This window comes from Prionailurus bengalensis, chromosome E1 (genome assembly GCF_016509475.1).
Source record: "Prionailurus bengalensis isolate Pbe53 chromosome E1, Fcat_Pben_1.1_paternal_pri, whole genome shotgun sequence".
Taxonomy (NCBI): Eukaryota; Metazoa; Chordata; class Mammalia; order Carnivora; family Felidae; genus Prionailurus; species Prionailurus bengalensis.
In genome coordinates, this window is record NC_057347.1 from 3,088,069 (window position 1) to 3,106,414 (window position 18,346).

General features: G+C 47.8%; 1 protein-coding gene across 6 annotated transcripts in view; it reads left to right on the forward strand.

Annotated features, from left to right (window-relative positions):
• The window catches only part of NDEL1 (nudE neurodevelopment protein 1 like 1), a 100,559-nt gene that overhangs the window by 36,275 nt on the left and 45,938 nt on the right, over positions 1–18,346 (forward strand). For 5 of the 6 annotated variants that reach the window (XM_043583093.1, XM_043583094.1, XM_043583091.1 and 2 more), the window contains 5 exons: positions 909–1,057; positions 2,804–2,940; positions 5,031–5,204; positions 9,322–9,413; positions 12,958–13,109. In XM_043583093.1, coding sequence (XP_043439028.1) covers positions 909–1,057; positions 2,804–2,940; positions 5,031–5,204; positions 9,322–9,413; positions 12,958–13,109 — 704 coding nt within the window. Of the gene's footprint in view, positions 1–908; positions 1,058–2,803; positions 2,941–5,030; positions 5,205–9,321; positions 9,414–12,957; positions 13,110–16,149; positions 16,185–18,346 lie in introns of all 6 variants that reach the window. The other variant, XM_043583096.1, reaches the window with a different exon arrangement.

Genomic DNA, 18,346 nt, shown 5'->3' on the forward strand with positions numbered 1-18,346 from the left:
GTTCACATGAGGGATACGGTTTTTGGGTGGAGCTTAAGAGCAGCAGTCAGAAAAAAAAAAAAAAAAAAAAAGCCTTAAAGTGAGTTTTCGGAATAAACTTTTCTTTCATGGAACCAAGGGGAAGGTGGTTTGGGGTTTAGGAGTTCACTTAGAAACCCTGTAGCCGTCCGGTTTTTAGCGATCGTGTTCTCATGACACGTGGCCATTCTGTCATTTTCCAAAGCTGCCTGATTTGCTCAAGATTGCCTCATTTGGTGGCACTTTAAAATTATTTTGTATGAAATACACATTTATTCCATTATTCATAGCCTCTTTACTTTTGAAGTTCATTTGGGGTTAAAAAAAAAATCCCTTTTTAAAAAGGGATTTCTAGGAGTTAAAGGATTAACCCCCTTTGTTGCTGTCCATCACCTGCCTTAGCCAAGTGCTTGAGGGTTTCTGTGCCCCTGGGCGTGGGGTGGGGTTATGGTTTGGGGAAGGGTGGGGGGACACAGGTGAGAGCTAGGGCAGTGGGGCTCTGGGTGGTGGTCTCCCTCTCTGTGCTCACCCGGGCCGCGTTTAGCCTGAGAACCCAGAGTTCAACCCCCTCCCCAAGTGTGGGGTTGAGGCAGTAGTTTCACAAAATAGTGAAGTAACTTCTTTTCAGAGAGGTCATTTTTAGATTTCTTTCTGAGGGGAGAATGGTTGACTCTCTAAATTTATGAGTTAAGGTGCTTGGAATGAATGTCTTTTTTTTTTTTTTTTTTTTTTTTTTTTTTTTTAATATTGTAAGGAGGAGAGGAGTACCATCACCTCAGATTGCGGGTAATTTCCTTGGATCCCTGCCCTCATAGTTTGGGTTACTTCCTTTGCTAAGGACAACTCTATATTAATCACACACACTTTCCTTCCTATACCCATGCCTTCAGGAGAAACTAGAACATCAGTATGCACAGAGCTACAAGCAGGTCTCGGTATTAGAAGATGATTTAAGTCAGACTCGGGCCATTAAGGAGCAGTTGCATAAGTATGTGAGAGAGCTGGAGCAGGCCAACGATGATCTGGAGCGAGCAAAGAGGTAAATGCATGCTGTGCACTTGGTTAGAACAAGCAACTTGGCGATCAGGGTTGAAGATCTGTCAACTCTCAGCTTAGCCTGTCACCTAGATCTTGGTCCCAGAACGTCGCCTTCTGGTATTTCATCACGTTGGTGCTAAATCGATCCGTCTCTCTCCAGATAATGCCCTTCCAGGGTTTTCTCCCTGTTTGTCCTTCTTCTGTCCTTCATTACCATTGTTGGTCCTGTTGGTGTTCTGTTTTGTTTTTTAAACACCTCTGCTTTACTCCTCTGTCTTTCCCTCTGTGTTCTTAGTGCTGCCACACTTCTGGCAGGCCCCACATCTTCTGCCTGAATTCTGTAGTGACTTCCTCACTGATCTGTCTTTACATCTTTACTCCTTCTCCTTCTCTTCAGTTTAAATGCTAACCTGTGGATTTTCTCAGAATACTGCTTTCGTCACGATTCTGCCGCACAGCCTAGAGTGGCTTGCTGTTGTTACTCTTGCTGAGCTTTTCTGCAGTCTGTAATGAGTTGTTTCTGAACCATTCCAAACTTGATTCCTGTTACTTTACAATTACTGTCTGGTAGTTCTTTCCTTAATGTCTGAGTGACTCCTACATGCCTGGCTTGATGCTAGAGCTGAGGATGACAGAGGTAAGCTAGCCGCTGCCCTCGGGTGGGACCGACGTGGACCTTTGACACGGTCAGTACTCGAGCGAAGAGAGTGTCCAAGCGGCTCCAGGGCACAGAGGCGGCGGCTGCTGGCGTACCGTGGGGGGGCAGGGGAAGCCTTCGCTGGCCCTGAAGCTGGAGTCTGCGAGGAGGGAAGAGGCCAGCCAGGGGAAGAGAGAGGTGTAAAGGCAGAGAGGCAGGAAGGCTCAGGAGGTGGGAATATCTCACTTTGGTTGACATGTGTGGAGACAGTGTGGCTGCACAACATGAGATTGAAAGTGGTTGGGGCCAGATTGGGAAGAACCTTGTGTGCTCTTTGAAAGCCGTTCTAGAGGCAGTGAGGGCCTCGTGAAGAATTTTTTAAACAAAGGAGGGACACCAGACTTTGATGGGATAGGACCGAGGAACTGGAAGTAGGGAGGAAGACCCTTGAGGAGTAATCCAGGTGATGGATGAGGAATTAAGCCAGGGGCAGAAGGTTGGGGGAGAGCGAGTGGAGTTGAGAGACATTTTGACAGCCGATAGGACTCGATAAAATTGGCCACAGGCATTAAGAGTTCTAACTTGAGGTTAGGGAATTTTATTTCTGTAGCAGGCTGCACGCAGTGGGCAGGGGGCACGTAGTAGGTGCATGTGAATGTCTGTTGAATAAATGAGCACGACGAGGAATGCAGGAAGAAGAGACGGAAGGGAGTAAATGGAGCGGGACCTGGGACTTGGTGTCTTAAACGCATTTTTAATTCTTGATGTACTCTAAAATTGTTGGAAAGTCTTCTTGGAAATGTGTCAACTTGGTTGTTGTGTTTACAATCCAGGGGGGAGATAAAGAGTGTAATAGGTGGCCTTCCTTTAAGGAACCGTAAGGAATTTCGGTGGGCATTTAAGAGAATACATTGAATGGCCCAAACTAGCCACCGAGATACTAAGTGCCACCAGAGGTCACAAGGGGGTGGGGACCATTCTCTTTCAACTGGGCCAGGCTTTCTAGGTCAGGAAATGGCATGAGCTAAACGGACAGTTTCCTTTTGTATTAGCTGTTTGCACGCTATTTATTTAATTCATGGACTCCCAATTTTTTTTTCTTCTTTTTAGAGCAACAATAGTGTCACTGGAAGACTTTGAACAAAGGCTAAATCAGGCCATTGAACGAAATGCATTTTTAGAAAGTGAACTTGATGAAAAGGAATCTTTGTTAGTCTCTGTACAGCGGTTAAAGGATGAAGCCAGAGGTAAACCTAAAACTTGAACCCTCTACCCCACTGTCCCTAAGCCCTGGTTCTAAGCCAGCTCCAGGAGCAAGGTTGAAGGCCGTGTGCACGATCCTTTTGTCAGGCACCGTGCTGCTTCTAGTCTCTCAGCACCTACATCATCAACTCGAAGAAGTAGGTAGTAGTATCCCCCTTTATACAGGTCAGAAAACTGAGCAGAGAGAGGTGGAGTTGTGTCCGAAGTCTTAGAGCTTTTCAGTGGGGATTCAAACCCTGGTCTGTTTTCCAGAGCCTTAACTGCTACCACGGTGTGTGTCCTGCTTAGTTTCTTTGGGTCTTCTCCTGTGTGACGCACATAATAGCACTGCGTGTGTGCACATATGATAAAGAAGAGACTGCTTTCTTTATAATCTGCATTCTACCATGTATTAAACAAAAGACGGAGGGAGGGAGAATTTTAAAAGGAAAGTATGTATTCACTATATGCTTGTACAGCAGTGTAACTCCCCGGCCCCCTGCCCCCAGGCCCTGGCAACGCCGTTCTTCCTTCTGTGTCTGTGAATCTGACTCTTTTAGGAACCTCACAGAGGTGGGGCCGTACGGTATTTGTCCTTTTGTGACTGGCTTGTTTCCGTTCCGCATAACGTCCTCAAGGCTCATCCCTGTGGTGGCACGTGTCAGAATTTCCTTCCGTTTTAAGTCTGCATAGGACCCTGTTATATGCACAGATCACGTTTTGTCTATCCATTTATCCACGGATAGACATTTGGGTATATACCCAGGAATGGGATAACTTTGTATACTTTTTTTTTTTTTTTTAACGTCAGTGTTCTGTAGGTCAGTTGAATAACTGGAAAAGGAAATGTTAATTTGGGCTTAAAAATTCTAGATTTGAAAGCAAGAAAAAAATTGCGACTGTTTTGAATGCTTCCTTTCTTTTTTTTTTTAAAAAAAATTTTTTTTTTTTTCAACGTTTATTTATTTTTGGGACAGAGAGAGACAGAGCATGAATGGGGGAGGGGTAGAGAGAGAGGGAGACACAGAATCGGAAACAGGCTCCAGGCTCTGAGCCATCAGCCCAGAGCCCGACGCGGGGCTCGAACTCACGGACCGCGAGATCGTGACCTGGCTGAAGTCGGACGCTTAACCAACTGCGCCACCCAGGCGCCCCTGAATGCTTCCTTTCTATAACAAAATACTGCATTTTGATAATTAATAAACCATACCAACCCATTTAAAATTCTAAAAGTGTACTTCATTGATTTTGCAGTAATCCCAAAAGAACAGAATAAAAGCAAATGAGTTGAAAAGAGCATTTATTTTTGTGTCCTGTAGGTTCAGTGTGAGTTTTGGTTTGGCCTCCATCCTGTTTCTTTTTGCACGTGAGCATAGTTCGCTATCCTCTTAGGTTGTAGCATTTGTATTGGCTTTTTTTTTTCCTTTTTCTTTTTTTTTAAATGTTTTTTTTGAGGGGCACTTGGGTGGCTCAGTCAGTTGAGCATCCGACTTCGGCTCAGGTCATGATCTCACGGTTCGTGAGTTCGAGCCCTGCATCGGGCTCTGTGCTGACAGCTCAGAGCCTGGAGCCCGCTTCGGATTCTGTATCTCCGTCTCCCTCTGCCCCTCCTTTGCTTGCACTCAGTCTCTCTGTTTCCCTCTCAAAAATAAATAAACATTAAGAAAAATTAAGAAAAAATGTTTATTTTTGAGAGAGAGAGAGAGAGAGAGAGACAGTGACAGTGGGAGTGGGAGAGGAGCAGAGAGGGAGACACAGAATCCGAAGCAGGCGCCAGGCTCCGAGCTGTCAGCACAGAGCCCGACGTGGGGCTCGAACTCATGAACTGATCGGCTCGAGACCACGACCTGAGCCACAGTCGGACTCTCAACCGACTGAGCCCTCCCAAGCGCTGCAACGTGTTTTAGTTCTAAAAGATCATTTAGACGGTAGGGTTGTCATTTTTATACCCCAAGAAATAAAAAGCGTTAAATAGGAAACTCGTTTTTGGGAAATAGTCATTTAGGAGGAATGTCTTTACGGCTTTTCAGATGTGACTTTGCCGGGTGTGTCTGCTTCGTCGAGTGAGTGTTATTCCCTGTGCCACATTTTGCAGATTTAAGACAAGAACTGGCAGTCCGGGAGAGACAGCAGGAAGTCACCAGAAAGTCGGCGCCCAGCTCTCCGACCCTGGACTGTGAAAAGATGGACTCTGCTGTGCAGGCGTCGCTTTCTTTGCCAGCTACTCCCGTTGGCAAAGGGACGGAAAACAGTTTTCCTTCACCCAAAGGTTTGTGCTGTCTTTTCTCTCTGCACATGTGGTGGATTAGCGATGGAAGCAGGGGTCGCCATGGGGTGAGCAATGATTTCAGTTTAGAAGTGGGTGAAGTCAAGCACTCTGTGGAGCAGAGGAAGAGGTTGGTTTCCCAGGCGGCTGCTGCACAGGGCAGTGGCGCCTGCGTGTACAATAAGAGCAGCTCAATGCATTGAGTCTTTAAGAAGTTGCAGGCTTTTCAAAGCAACGTTGAGTTTTTGATGGTAGCAGGAATACAGGTTCATGTTGAAGAGTTGAAAAAAGAAGACCCACTGCAGTCTAACTGCTGCAAGGCAGCTATTGGTTTTTTTTTTTTTTTTCAACATAATTTTATTTTTTTAAATTTACATCCAAGTTAGCATATGGTGCAACAATGATTTCAGGAGTAGATTCCTTGATGCCCCTCCCCCATTTAACCCATCCCCCTTCCCACACCCTCCAGTAACCCTCAGTTTGTTCTCCATATTTATGAGTCTCTTCTGTTTTGTCCCCTCCCTGTTTTTATATTATTTTTGCTTCCCTTCCCTGTGTTCATCTGTCTGTGTCTTAAAGTCCTCATATGAGTGAAGTCCTATGATTTTTGTCTTTCTCTGATTTCACCTAGCATAATACCCTCCAGTTCCATCCACGTAGTTGCAAATGGCAAGATTTCATTCTTTTTGATTGCCGAATAATACTCCATTGTGTATGTGTGTGCGTGCGTGTGTGTATATATATATATGTGTGTGTGTGTATACACACACGCACACACCACATCTTTATCCATTCATCCATCGATGGACATTTGGGCTCTTTCCACACTTTGGCTATTGTCGATAGTGCCGCTGTAAACATGGGGGTGCATGTGTCCCTTCGAAACAGCACACCTGTATCCCGTGGATAAATGCCTAGTGGTGCAATTCCCGGGTCGTAGGGTAGGTCTGCTTTTAGTTTTTTGAGGAACCTCCATGCTGTTTTCCAGAGTGGCTGCACCAGCTTGCATTCCCGAGGGCAGCTATTGTTAATGCGGAATTTTTTCCGCTGTGTGTGTGTGTTTGCTTGTGCCACACCTCCTTGTTACACGTAAGCTTGGGGATCGTATTTAAATACAGTTTTATTTCTTGGGCCACTTCACATATCACCGAAGACTAGAGGCCTTTACACACGGCGTGTACAGAGAGACTCCCTGAGTTACCATTCGGCTCAGGTGGGCGTGGGCTTTCTGTTACGTGCCTCGGTGGCTGCCGTTTTCAGAGGTGACATTCGGAGTAATCCATGAGCAGTACGTGAGAATGTTCCTTTTGCTGTCAGCCAGTATGGTTTTTTATATGCAGCTAAGCAGAAACACCACTTAGTGGCCACTACGTAGAACCTTAGAATGGAGCCCCCACAGGGCTTCATTCAGATTTGTTTCATTTTTGCAGCTTGCAGATACTTCGGCCACTCCCACTCCTCCATTCTTTTTTCTTCCCAGACTGGAGCTCTTTCTTCCCATCCCTTTTTTAAATAAAGGATCTTCTCTTTCAGAGTGATAGGAGAAGATTTTCTCTTCAGACAGTTGGCGAAGTAAGCTCTCTCTATCTGTCCTGCCCAGTACAGTAGCCGCTAGCCCACGTGTGACCGTTCACATTTAGGTTTTTATTACAGTGAATTAACATTTAAAATTCCGTTTCCCAGTTGCAGTAGCCACATTTCAAGTGCTCAGTAGCCCTTCAGTAGAGAACTTCTCCTACCTTCACTTAGTTATAAGGTGAAATTGGCTCAGGAACGGGAAAATGCCATAGAGTCGTTAGGGTGGTGTTATTTGCGCTTGTGCTGGGGTTTCTGCCGAGGACACAGAGCAGGCAGGGTGCACATGGTCGCAGGCTTCAAAAACTCTCACTGTCCGTTTTGGAGAATGGCTGCTTGTGTATTTGAAGATCTCAGAATTCCTAACATTTGAGAATGAACAAAGGTTTGCTTTCTGGTACTGATAGAACTGTGTGGCTAAGTTCTGAAAATTCTTCAGTTGAGCCCCTAATCAGAAGAATCGGGAGCTCAGTTGAGGTAAGACCCAGACAGGTGCGCGTCCTGTCATAGCTCATTAGAGTTTTAATTCAGGGACTTGGCTGCGGTGAGCAGGGCAAGGTCAGTGGGACACAGAGCTTGCTCACTGTGGCACAGGATTAAGATTGTCAACCCCGAGGCAGTGCTATTTGTCCAGGTAGGCTGGGACGTTTGCAGACTGGGACTGAGAGCGTGCACTTTAACCAACCTGAAAGCTGCTGCGTACCAGATCACCGCACTTGTGTGACAGATGAGTCAGCACAGACCTGACGAGAAGCCGGAGATTAGCGAAATCAGTGCAAGCCTGAAGGGCCGTCCTCTATGAAGTGGTCTGTCTTTAATTGTATTTTAGGAGTGATGCTGCCGGTTTCCAAAAAGCATCTAAGACATCTTTCCATAAAAGCACAGATTTAATAATTTGAGGATAATAGGGAAAAACGAGGTCTGGAAATACCTGCCGAGAAAAGTACAGCAGTTTGTTTATACCCTGGTGAGCCCCTGTTCTGTGCCATGCATTATTCTAGATGCTGGGAGTCTAGTGGAGAATGGGACCGCGTCCCCACCTTCAGTTAGATTGTATTCTGGAGGACAAGGACAGTGAACGGCAGCAACAAAGCGTTTACGTACTGATCAGCGCTCCGTAGCATTGAGTGCTTCCTATGGGCAGGTGTTTCGAGAGTGTATTAGCTAACTTAAACTTCACAACGACTTTGAAGTGTTCTTATTAGCCCTCTTCTACATATGGGTGGCTTACTAAAGCTCACACAGTTGCTCAGCGGCAGAGATGGAGTCGTATCTAGCAGTTTAGCCCAAGAGCTCTTAACTGTGGTGGACACCATCTCAAAAGTAAACGGAAGAAACGTGCATGACTGAAAACGTCTGCTGAGGGACGTGCAAGAAGGTGTGAGTAAATGTCACACTAAATAACCCCATTCCGAGTGGGGAGACTGTTGGAGCATCCGTTCTCCCCAAATCAACGAGTAATTTAAATTGCTAATGAAAATCCCAAGAGGGTCTTTTAAATTGGCAAGTTGATTTTAAAGTTACTCTGGAAGAGTAAGTGTGCCAAGAAAAGCTTGAAATAGGCTAATAACAACAGGCTTTTCCCTTCAAGACAGCAGAGCATGTTTTAATGCTGCAGTAATGAAAGCAGCCTATTTCTGGTGCAATAGACTAATAAGTCAATGGAACTAAAATATATAGGGAATGCAGTGTATGAAAAGTGCCATTTCAGATGAGACGAGTCGTCTTCATGTTACGGTATCGGGACATTTGGCTATCCATTTGAAAAAAGCTTCGCTATCTGATGGATCAACTGATGTAAATGTTAAAAAAAAATTAGGAAAACCTAAGGAGGGCATAAGAGGAACATATTTATGATGCCAAGGTTGAGGAAGCCCAGGCTTCCCCCACCAAAACAAAAAGCTTGGAAGATGAATGTCACACTGAGAAGTATAAGACCTAGAAGAGCGAGGGTGAACGTCTACAGTCGATAGGGCCCTTGCACGTTGATTAAAGGAAAGACCACCCAGTAGATAAAGCGTGGAGGATAAACAGATGATTTCCAGAAGAAGAGATTCTCATATCTAGTTAGCACGGAAACAAAAACACAACAGAATGACTATCAAATTGGCAAAAAAAAAAGAAAAGAAAACAAAAAGATAATGTCTCGTATCATTGATGGCGTTGCCATGCAGATTGCTGACCTTGGCACAACCTTCTCAGAGAGCATTTTGGCAGTATCTCCTAAGGTGGACGACATGGGCATATCCTGTGACCCAGCAGTTCTATTTTTAGGAATCGCTTCTCCAGAAATCCTTGTCTAGATGTTTGAAGGATATATGTCCTTTTAGCATTATTTGTAATGTAAAATTAGGTGTAGTCTAAATATCAGTCAGTTGAAGGAGACAGTTCAACGTATTGATGGTGTCCCACTTTGTACTTCCTGTCCATGGTTTGGAATTCTTTTTCATGGCGCATATTCTGCTTTGTAACGTCAACAACAAAACCGGCAACAAGATGTAGAGGGAACAACGAGTGTAACCACTCCTCTCTTCTTTTTCTCTAGCTATACCAAACGGTTTTGGTACCAGTCCACTAACTCCTTCCGCTAGGATATCAGCACTAAACATCGTGGGGGATCTCTTACGGAAAGTAGGGGTAAGCATTCAATTATTTACCCCCGCGTATTTCAGCTGCCAAGGTGTTGAATTCTTAATTCGGAGGGAGGGAAGAAAAAAAGGGGACCTTCTTGTGCTGAAGGCCTTGATTAAGCAGAGAGACAGAAGCCTCTGGTGATGAGCTGAGACTGCTCCGGGGAACAGTGTTGGGGCTCGGGCCCGCTAGTGCTTCTGCAGACGGCCCTGGGCGCTGAGCTCTTGGCCCCCCCACCCCCACCCCCCGGGGGCGTTCTGTGTGTCCCCATGGCCGTTTCCCCATCGTGGCCCCTCCATCTTTTTCTACACTGACTGCCCTGTGGCCTGCTATGTGTTCTGTGCCACTCCTGAATCCTGTTCCTGCCGTAGTCTGCCCCCCTGACCACCCCCTCGGCTGTCTCTGCAGGACTCAGCACTGGCTCGCGACGGGCCTTCCTCGTCTTAGTCACGTCTGTCTTACTGCTCCTTGGCCACTTGAGCTTCTGTGCTGTCTCCTTGGCTCTAACCCGGTATTCCAGAACAGTTGGGCTTTTGAAATATTAAACTCGTTTTACTGCTTATTCAGTTTTTTCCTTCTAGAATACCTACTCTCTGACCTTACAGTGGTGGGAGCCTCTTGGCCTTTTAGCCATCTCTTGCTTTCATTTCTTGTGCTCATCCGTGATCCCACAGATGGCTCACTCTGTCACTGCTGACTCGTGATCTTTTTGGCCATGGACGAGACCTGCCGTCTGGATCAGTCAAGCAGTTGGACCTCTCCTTCCCTGAACCTGGATCTCAGGAAGCAGTTACGTAGCTGTGTGGATTTATGCCACTGTGAAGTTAGCGTCTCCTGCTTTGGTTCCCTTTCCTGTTTCCCTCGGCGACTTCTACCTCTCTTCTCAGCGATCTGCCCCTGAAACTGCCCGCTATCCACTGCCCCTTCACATGCTTTTTTGTGAGAGATATTTTCTGAAAAAAGCAGAAATTGCATTATGCGTCACATAGCGAAGAAATGGGAGGCCACGGTACAGGGTCCCGTGTCTGCCTTTTCTGGCCGATACAGTGGTTTTCTGACCATCAGAGTAATTCTAGATCTGCATTTTAGCCTAGCATAAAAAACAATAAAAATTATTTTATACAGTACATCATGTTCTCTCCTAACCATTTTTAAGATCCCATTTGTTACAAGAATTATGGTATTTAGCTCCATAACTCAAATAATGTGCTTGTTTTTTGGTGTCTTGACTTCTCAGCTTTAAGCAAAAAGATGAAGTTAACTCACATCCCCCCAGTTTTTTATTTTTTGGTCTCTTGGTTATTTTTATAACTTTAAATGACATGCTTAAACCTCTGTTTCTCAATTTATTACGCGCTCAGCTCCTTGTTGTGTTTGTGAGTTCTCTGTCCCGTCTTGCACTCTCCACTGGTTGGTTGTAAAAACTGAAAACTTGTAGCGTCTGCAGTGCTCCCCCCCCCCCCCCCCCCCCCCCGTGTGTACTGTCCATCGTAGAGCAGGAGCTGGGCTCTTGGGTCGTTTTGTTTGCGCCACTCAACCGTGTGTCAAGCATTTGGTTTTTTATGGTTTACTCAAAATATGCCCAGTTTTTTCCTATTTGTATCCTAGCTGGCCTGTAGGCCTTTTTCCTTTTCCTGGCATTCTCAATTACCACCTTCTTCTGGTGGGTGGAAGAAGCCAGGCCTTTCTTTGCCAGGTCTCGTGTCTCGCAGCTTCTCACGGTCCCTTCCCGCCTGCGCTTGGATAGGCTCGTGGCTTCTCTGCTGCGGTTCTCTGCCCTTCGCCCCTGGGTTGGCTCTGCGTGTTCCTGGACTTCCTGTCCGCAAGTTTCTTTGTTCCTTGTTTGCTTTGCTTATTACGTTAAGTGATCTATTCAGAAATGGTGCCCGAATGGTGACCTTGGGAGTCCCTGTGTGGTTTATCCATTGAGTCGACAGCCTGCCTCCCAGACGTCACCAGAGCTTTTGGTCTGCGGTTAGTTGCCAGCCCTGCGTGCTCTTAGGGATGTTTCATTTTCCACTTCTTTGTCCTCCTTTGTCCGCTGACTTGAACTGGAAGCTCCATCCCCACTCCTGCATCCTCTTCCACTGAGAAATCAAGGCCATCTGATTTCAACTTCTTCGTTTCCCCTCTTACCTTCTTTTGTTACTCTCCTCTCATCGCCTGTGTTTGTAGCCATTCTCCCTTTTTATCTCCGTGGTCAAAGTATCATGTTCTGCCCATGGCTGATTTTGTCCCTCTGTGCCTTGGATCCCAGGTCTTCCAGCCCTCTTGTCGGTGTCTCCTATATTTTTAGCGTTTTACTGTGTTGGCATATTTGTGTGTAATCTTTACGGGTTACACATTATGTGTTATGTACATACTTTGTATGTGATATTTGTGTATTACGAATCCTACAGTGTTTAATCCAAGTAAAAGCATCCATTCTTTCCTTTTACCCTGTATCTCTCTTTAACGGTCACGCTCTTTCTCCCTTCCCTTCACAGCAAGGCTTTTTGGAAGTGTGTCTTCATTTATTGTTAGCATTTTCTTACCGCGTTCATGCTCCCCAGACAGCCCGGTCCGGGCTCTGTCCCCTGCTCACTGATGATCTCAGCACCGCCAAACCCAATGGATGCTCTTTGTTCTGCCCTACTTCTTGAAACATTCAACCCTGACTTTTTTATAAATGCCTTTTTTTTTTTTTTTAAGTTTTATTTTAGAGAGCGAGAGTGCGAGCAGGTGAGAAGGAGAGAGAATGAATCTCAAGCAGGCTCCATGCTCTGCGGGAGCTTGACGTGGGGCTCGATGTCACAAGTGGGATCATGACCTGAGCCGAAATTAAGAGTCAGCTTAACTGGACACTCAGGCACTTCCCCCCTTTTCTCTTTCTTTGAGAGAGAGCGAGCATGTGCACGTGATGCCTTCTTTGCTTCTCTGATCCTGTGTCAGGGCTGCTTCCTGCCTTCCTGCCCGTTCTCTTTGTCATCTTGGTGGGTCTTCATATGCGCACCCTTTCAGGGTTGATTTTACTCAGAGCTCTGTCCTTGAATTCCTGATCTCCTTCGCAGCCGTGACCTTGTCTGCTCCCTGGCGTGAATGTCTTCTAAATCTTCGTTTCTAGACCACTCTTTTCCCGAGTGTCAGACTGCAGGTCTGTACTACTGATCCCTCAGACGCAGGTCGTGCTGTAGGACGGTGTTCGCTCAGCAAGTATTTGAATGAATGAGTGTCTTGAATGTAGGAAATGAATGGCTCTCTGATAGTCCACAACCCAGAAAGGAACCTGGCATCTGTCTCTGTCTACTTGTGCCACGTTTTTCTTAGTGAAGGTCAGGATTGTAGCTGTAATCCTTGGTAACACTGAGGGGAATAACTTGTTCTGAGCTCATGATGTCGGAGTCAGCGAAATATCCCCTCTTTCTGTTAGTGAGGTGATTGTGGCTTAAATGGCTACCATTATTCACTGAGAAAGTACAATTTTAGTCTTGAAATAGAAGTGTCTTAAAATGCAGATTTTTATGTACAGCTACTGTTTTGACAACCAGATCATTCCTCCTTCTTTCCGTAGGCTTTAGAATCCAAATTAGCGGCTTGCAGGAATTTTGCAAAGGACCAGGCATCACGAAAATCCTATCTTTCAGGGAATGTTAACTGTGGGCTGATGAACAGCGACAGCACAAAGTTCCCTCGATCAGGACACACGTCTTTTTTTGACAAAGGGTAAGTCTTGGACCTTTTAAATGACAGTTTGGAGCAGTGATGTTGCACGTTATTAAGTGAGCTTATTGAACTTCGGAAAGGTAAACTGTGTCCGGTAAACCTACCTGAGATGGTGTCACCCAGATCTCAGGGGACCTGAAATCTGTTGTCTTCAGGTCCCCATGGAGTCTGTTGCCCTGGGAGCTCTGGGGCTTCCGTCTCGGGAGGCAGACTCTCGCGAGGCAGCAGTGTTAGGCTCTGGGTATTCAAGGTGGCCGTGGTACCATCCTTGTCAGGGTGCTTCAAGGCTGGGAGGTGTTCTCGGCCAGTTTGTGGTAAGGGTGGACGAGAGCACTGTGGCCGTGACCGTGCGGACTCTGCGTTTTAGAAAAATATGAATCCCCTGGATCAAATACAGTTCAGGAGGCACCGGTTCAGTATGATCAGAAGGTGGTTTGGGGGAGTTGAGAATTAAAAAAAAATTGGCTTAAGTTGGAAGCAGTGGTACGCCCTCAGTGCAGCAGGTTCCAGCTGGTACAGGTGTGTAGAGTAATCACCCTTACGCCTGTTCCTAGGCATGTAGGGTCCTGTTTTTCTGCATCTGCCGCATGCTTTTGAGAGTCTGTGGGGCTGTACCTTAAATATTGCTCTGCTGCCCCCTACACGACTTAGGCTTTCGAGATCTTTCCATGTCCGCACATATTGTCGTACCTCGAGTGAAAGAGACCGACGCTGCACGGTTATCCTTTGGATGTGCCTTGATTTAGCTACAACCGGTTAGGACCGTGGTCTGGGTAGGCTGACCACGTCGTCTCACGCAGCTGTTCCCGGAACAGCGGCTGAGGCACCGTGAGCCCTTGCTTGTTTTTTGAGTCGTAGAGGCTGTTCTTGTTCTATGAAAGCGATACAGATGCAAGTCTAGAGATTTTCAGCTTTTTTTTTTTTTTTTTTTTTTTTTTTTTTAAGAGAGACAGAACAAGAACTGGGGGAGGGGCAGAGAGAGAGAGAGAATCCCAAGCAGGCTCCATGTTCAGCACAGGGCCCAACACTGGACTTGATCCCATGACCTTGGGATCATGACCTGAGCTGAAATCAAGAGTCAGACGCTCAACTAATTGAGCCGCCCAGGCGCCTCTAGAAATTTCAGTTTCTTAAAGGAGGTTTCCTCACTATGGCACATTTAGGGAGGACTGGATGTGGCACACAGTCCGCTCTGAACAGTGCCTTTTGTCCACCCTTGTGGAGTGTTCTGGGTTCTCTCTCTCCCTTACGGGAGTTCTTCCTTCAAGTATACACATTTCAGTAAGGAGCACATTCTAGAATAGCAGTATATGAATCAGAGCTTCGTTCTGACCGTTGGGATTCCTCAGGGAGCGTAAGTATAAAATTAATTTTCCTCAGGTTTAGGGGTTTCGGGCAGTCTTGAGGAGTGCCTGTTTTCATACTGGAATGGCAAGCGGAATAAATAGATACTTTACATGAGAGTTGCCATTCACAGGGGGAGTTTAGGGGTAGTTTTCCTGAGCGATGAAAACAGTACCTAATTATTTTTTCCAACTTGTGATTTTTTGCAACTTGTAATTAACCTGCAATAGAGTAGTTGTTAGTCTTTATCTGGCATCATACTTCTTGCCTCGGATGCCCTGTGACGTGAGAACAGGCGTGAACCAGAAATGGACTGGTTGGAGCGATGCCTTTGTATGTAGAGGGTCCTTAGAACAGTCACGATGAGGGAGGGGTAACATGGTCAGTTCAGGGTCGCTGCTCCTGGCTTCTTCCTGAGCGCTGATGCAGAGCCCCGGGGCAGGGATGCCCAGAGATGGGCCCAGTGTAAGGTAGTTGTGGAGGATTCGGAGTAACCTGGAACCAGGCGCGGGCTTTGGGCACCGTCGCGGAGCCCCCGTCCCCCGAGGAACATCCCGGATGCACGTGTAGGCTTTATTTTCAGAACCGAACCTGGAGGCGTGCCTCCTGAGAGAAACAGTTACAGATGATATTTAGTTTTGGCTTAAATAGTACACATTTTTAATAGAACTGTTCCTGGTAAGAATTAAATGTGCTTATTGTGGGCCTGCCTTTTCCCAAGTGCTTAGTTTATATGGATTGTACACACACACCCGGATATTAACCTCTTTCTGGAATTAGGTTTGTCTAGTTGCCATATCCCCGAGGCTCACTCTGGTGCTTTTGCTGTGTTTGCCCTTCCTTGCCCCCTTGCTTGGATCTGGCTTCCTTCTGGCCTGCCTGGCTCCAAACTCTGCCTTTCTTCCTGCTGCCGCAGTGACTAGGTAAAATCTAACGATGCAGAAGGAAGGGGGGGAATATCCCACCTCCCAGTTCCACTTTTCAGTCTGCCGGGTTAAAAGAAAAAACACCATTTCTTACAGAAGCGTAGAAGTGTGTAGCTTGGACTTTGAGCAGCAGGAAAAACTTCATTTTAAAAAGCCTTTGGCTCTGGAACCTGCCTGTCCTGCGTCCCGCTCCGGAGGAGTGTGCCTGTGGCTCTGTCACTGAGCTTACCAGTGCCCCACGGTGAGGGAGGGGCTTCAGGAGAGGAGGTGCGTGCGCGTGTGCCCGCCCCGCCCCTCCCCTTCCCTCAGAATCCTGAGATGCAGTGAGGCCTGACCACATGGAACCACATGATACCGCCTTCTCCTCAGATAGTAGTGCATGTGATTTGAAAATATCCTGTAAGTTCTGGCGATCTGAGGGCTTCCCAGAAACAGGGTTTTATCTAGTCTGATCGCTTCTGCCGGTTTCTAGACTGTGGCTCGCTGGACCTCCTTCCCCGGCATGGCTCCGTGTCCTCCAGCCACCGGTGGCCCTTCGTGTCGAAACCTCACGTGTAGCACAGCCACCGGACTTCTCTCGAAAACGTTCTGGTTTCTTCATCCGCTTTCGCTTCGTCTCTGTAGTAGCATGTACCCTGGTCTGTAAGCCGGGCTCGTGTCGTTTGGGCTGTGTGTAGGTGGGTGTAGACTAGACCACTTCGAGGACACGCTGTGAAGATCGTACTTGTATTACTGTGTAATGTTTTTTCCTTTTTTTTTTTTTTTATTAGGCAAGAAAAAGTCATATTTCCCACGTTGTTCATGGGTAACTGAATTTGTTTGCTGTGCTCTTTTCCTTCTTTGGCAGTCATGGTATATGGTGGAAGACGCATTAACAGAGTGGTGTTACTAACTGCATGGGGCTGACTCTGCTTTAACCAACTTAACAGCCTGCGAGTGGCCTGTCAGGTTCCCGTTGGGCCGACTGTCCCCCTTCGTACTGGCTCGGCCGCGCAGGACAAGACAGTTGGTGGTGGCGGTCCTGGGGCCGTTGTGGCCGGCAGGCCTGTGACCCCTATGACGTAGGGTCAGGGGTTGCGGTGATGACGCTGGAAGTCTGGGCGAGGGGGTGGAGTGTCCCTGTCAGGCCCGGGGATCACCTCTGATTCGACTTCATGGGACTAGGGTTCTTCCTGCTGCCCGGAGCCCTCTGTTTTCTCAAGGCAGGCGCCAGTGCTGGTGGGGGCTCTCTCCTCCACACTCACTCGTGTATCCCCAAGTATGCTGGAATGTTCTAGACGGACTTGTGTGTGTACGATCTGTCCTGTCAGGAATGCACCTTTCAGTTCGCAGAGCTGCTGGGGCTCGTGTGAGCATCCGTTCTTCTGGGAGCCTGTGCTCACGCAGCACCTCCGGCCTTCTCTCATCCTGTCCTTGCTGCTCGGAAGGGTTCCGTCTCCGTGCTTTGTGTCTGTCACGAGAGGTTTCTTGCCCTCCTGACTAGCTCTGTCCGCCTTCCCACTTCTTCTGTTGCCATTTTACAGCCGACCTTGGCATCTGCCCTTAGCTAGATTCTCCGTTTTTCAGACTCTCGAACCAGACTATGGTGGTAGGACCATGACATTTCATAGCTCCTGGAACCTTTTTGGTGTAGGTGATTGCCAGATCTGGTTCTCCATCCCTGCCCGTTCCCTCTCCACTGGGACATGTCCCTTTGGCTCTTTTGCTGCTCCTGAAACCCGATGTGGGGGGCAGGGGGTGTTGCTTCTCTTGGAGCCTTTTCCCCACTGCACAGCTTTCTGTTCCCCAGAGGACCTCGGCAGACAGCCTCCTCCTCCTGCTCCTCCTCCCTTCCTCCTCCCCCTTCCTTTTTCCTTCCTTTGGTTTGTTTGTTTCTCTTTCTCTCTCTCTCTTCCCCTTCCTTCCTTCCTTCCCTCCCTTCCTTCCTCTTTCTTCTTCTCCTCCCCCTCGCCCCCCACCCACCCCCACCCGGCCTTTTACTTCCCACACCTTGACTCAGGTGCCCAGAGAGGCCCTGGCAGATTCAAATCAAGAATTCGCATTTCTGCCCACACAGAGGAATCGCCCACCTGCTTGTTTTCCTCTTATATTCTGGATTGCACTGCTGCTTTCCCCGTTAGAGCTGGGCGGCATCGGGAGCACCGGAGTTGTTGCCGAGGGCTGTCAGGTGCCCTCTGACCAGGCGCAGACAGGGCAGAGAGAATGTGGCCTGCGCCCCCATTGACAAGTTCACGGGGTGAGCCTAGGCTGGGCTTGGGCTTGCTTTGGTCTCTTTAGTAATAGAACGATAGGGACGAACTTGGCGTTTTTTAAGGTCTATCTAGCTTGAAAATGCAGGAACCCCAGCCCTAAACCTGCATGTGGGGCCATTCTCCTGGGGTTTTTGCATGTCCCTGGGGGAACAGGTGCCGGCCGCTGCTTGGTGCCCAGCGGGGCCTGTGCCGTGCTCTGGGACCGGAGTCTGGTGGTCACATGTTTAAGGCGGAGGCCTGCCTCGTTGTTGCTGAGCGTCTAGGACTAGGAAGTGAGTCCTGGGGCCCTGGGACTGGCCGGTTGAATGACAGCCGGGGCTTGTCCCATGGAGGCTGTAGTGGCAGGCGGGGTGCGGCCCTGCCCTGAGGAGAGTCACAGGCAGAATGGAGTGGGTGATCTGAAGTTTTCACAGGTGATGAAGCCTGGATGTCCGCCCTCCCCGAGCCCAGAAAGGAAAGGGGAGCTCCTGGGTGTGCTCGCTGGGGGAGGAAGTTGAGGTGGGGGGGGGGGTCACGCCTCCCAGAGCCCCTCCTCTTGCTCTTGGTCTGAGTGTACCCGGCTTGATTCCAAAGGCAGCATCTCTGCTCTGAGCTTGGTTACTTCAGAGTTCAGATGTTAACTCTTTCTTCAGAGCGGTCAGGGTCATTTGTCGTCTCTGTGCATGCCCATTTCTCCGAGTTGCTTCTTCAGTGTATGAAACGATGAACCTGAAGG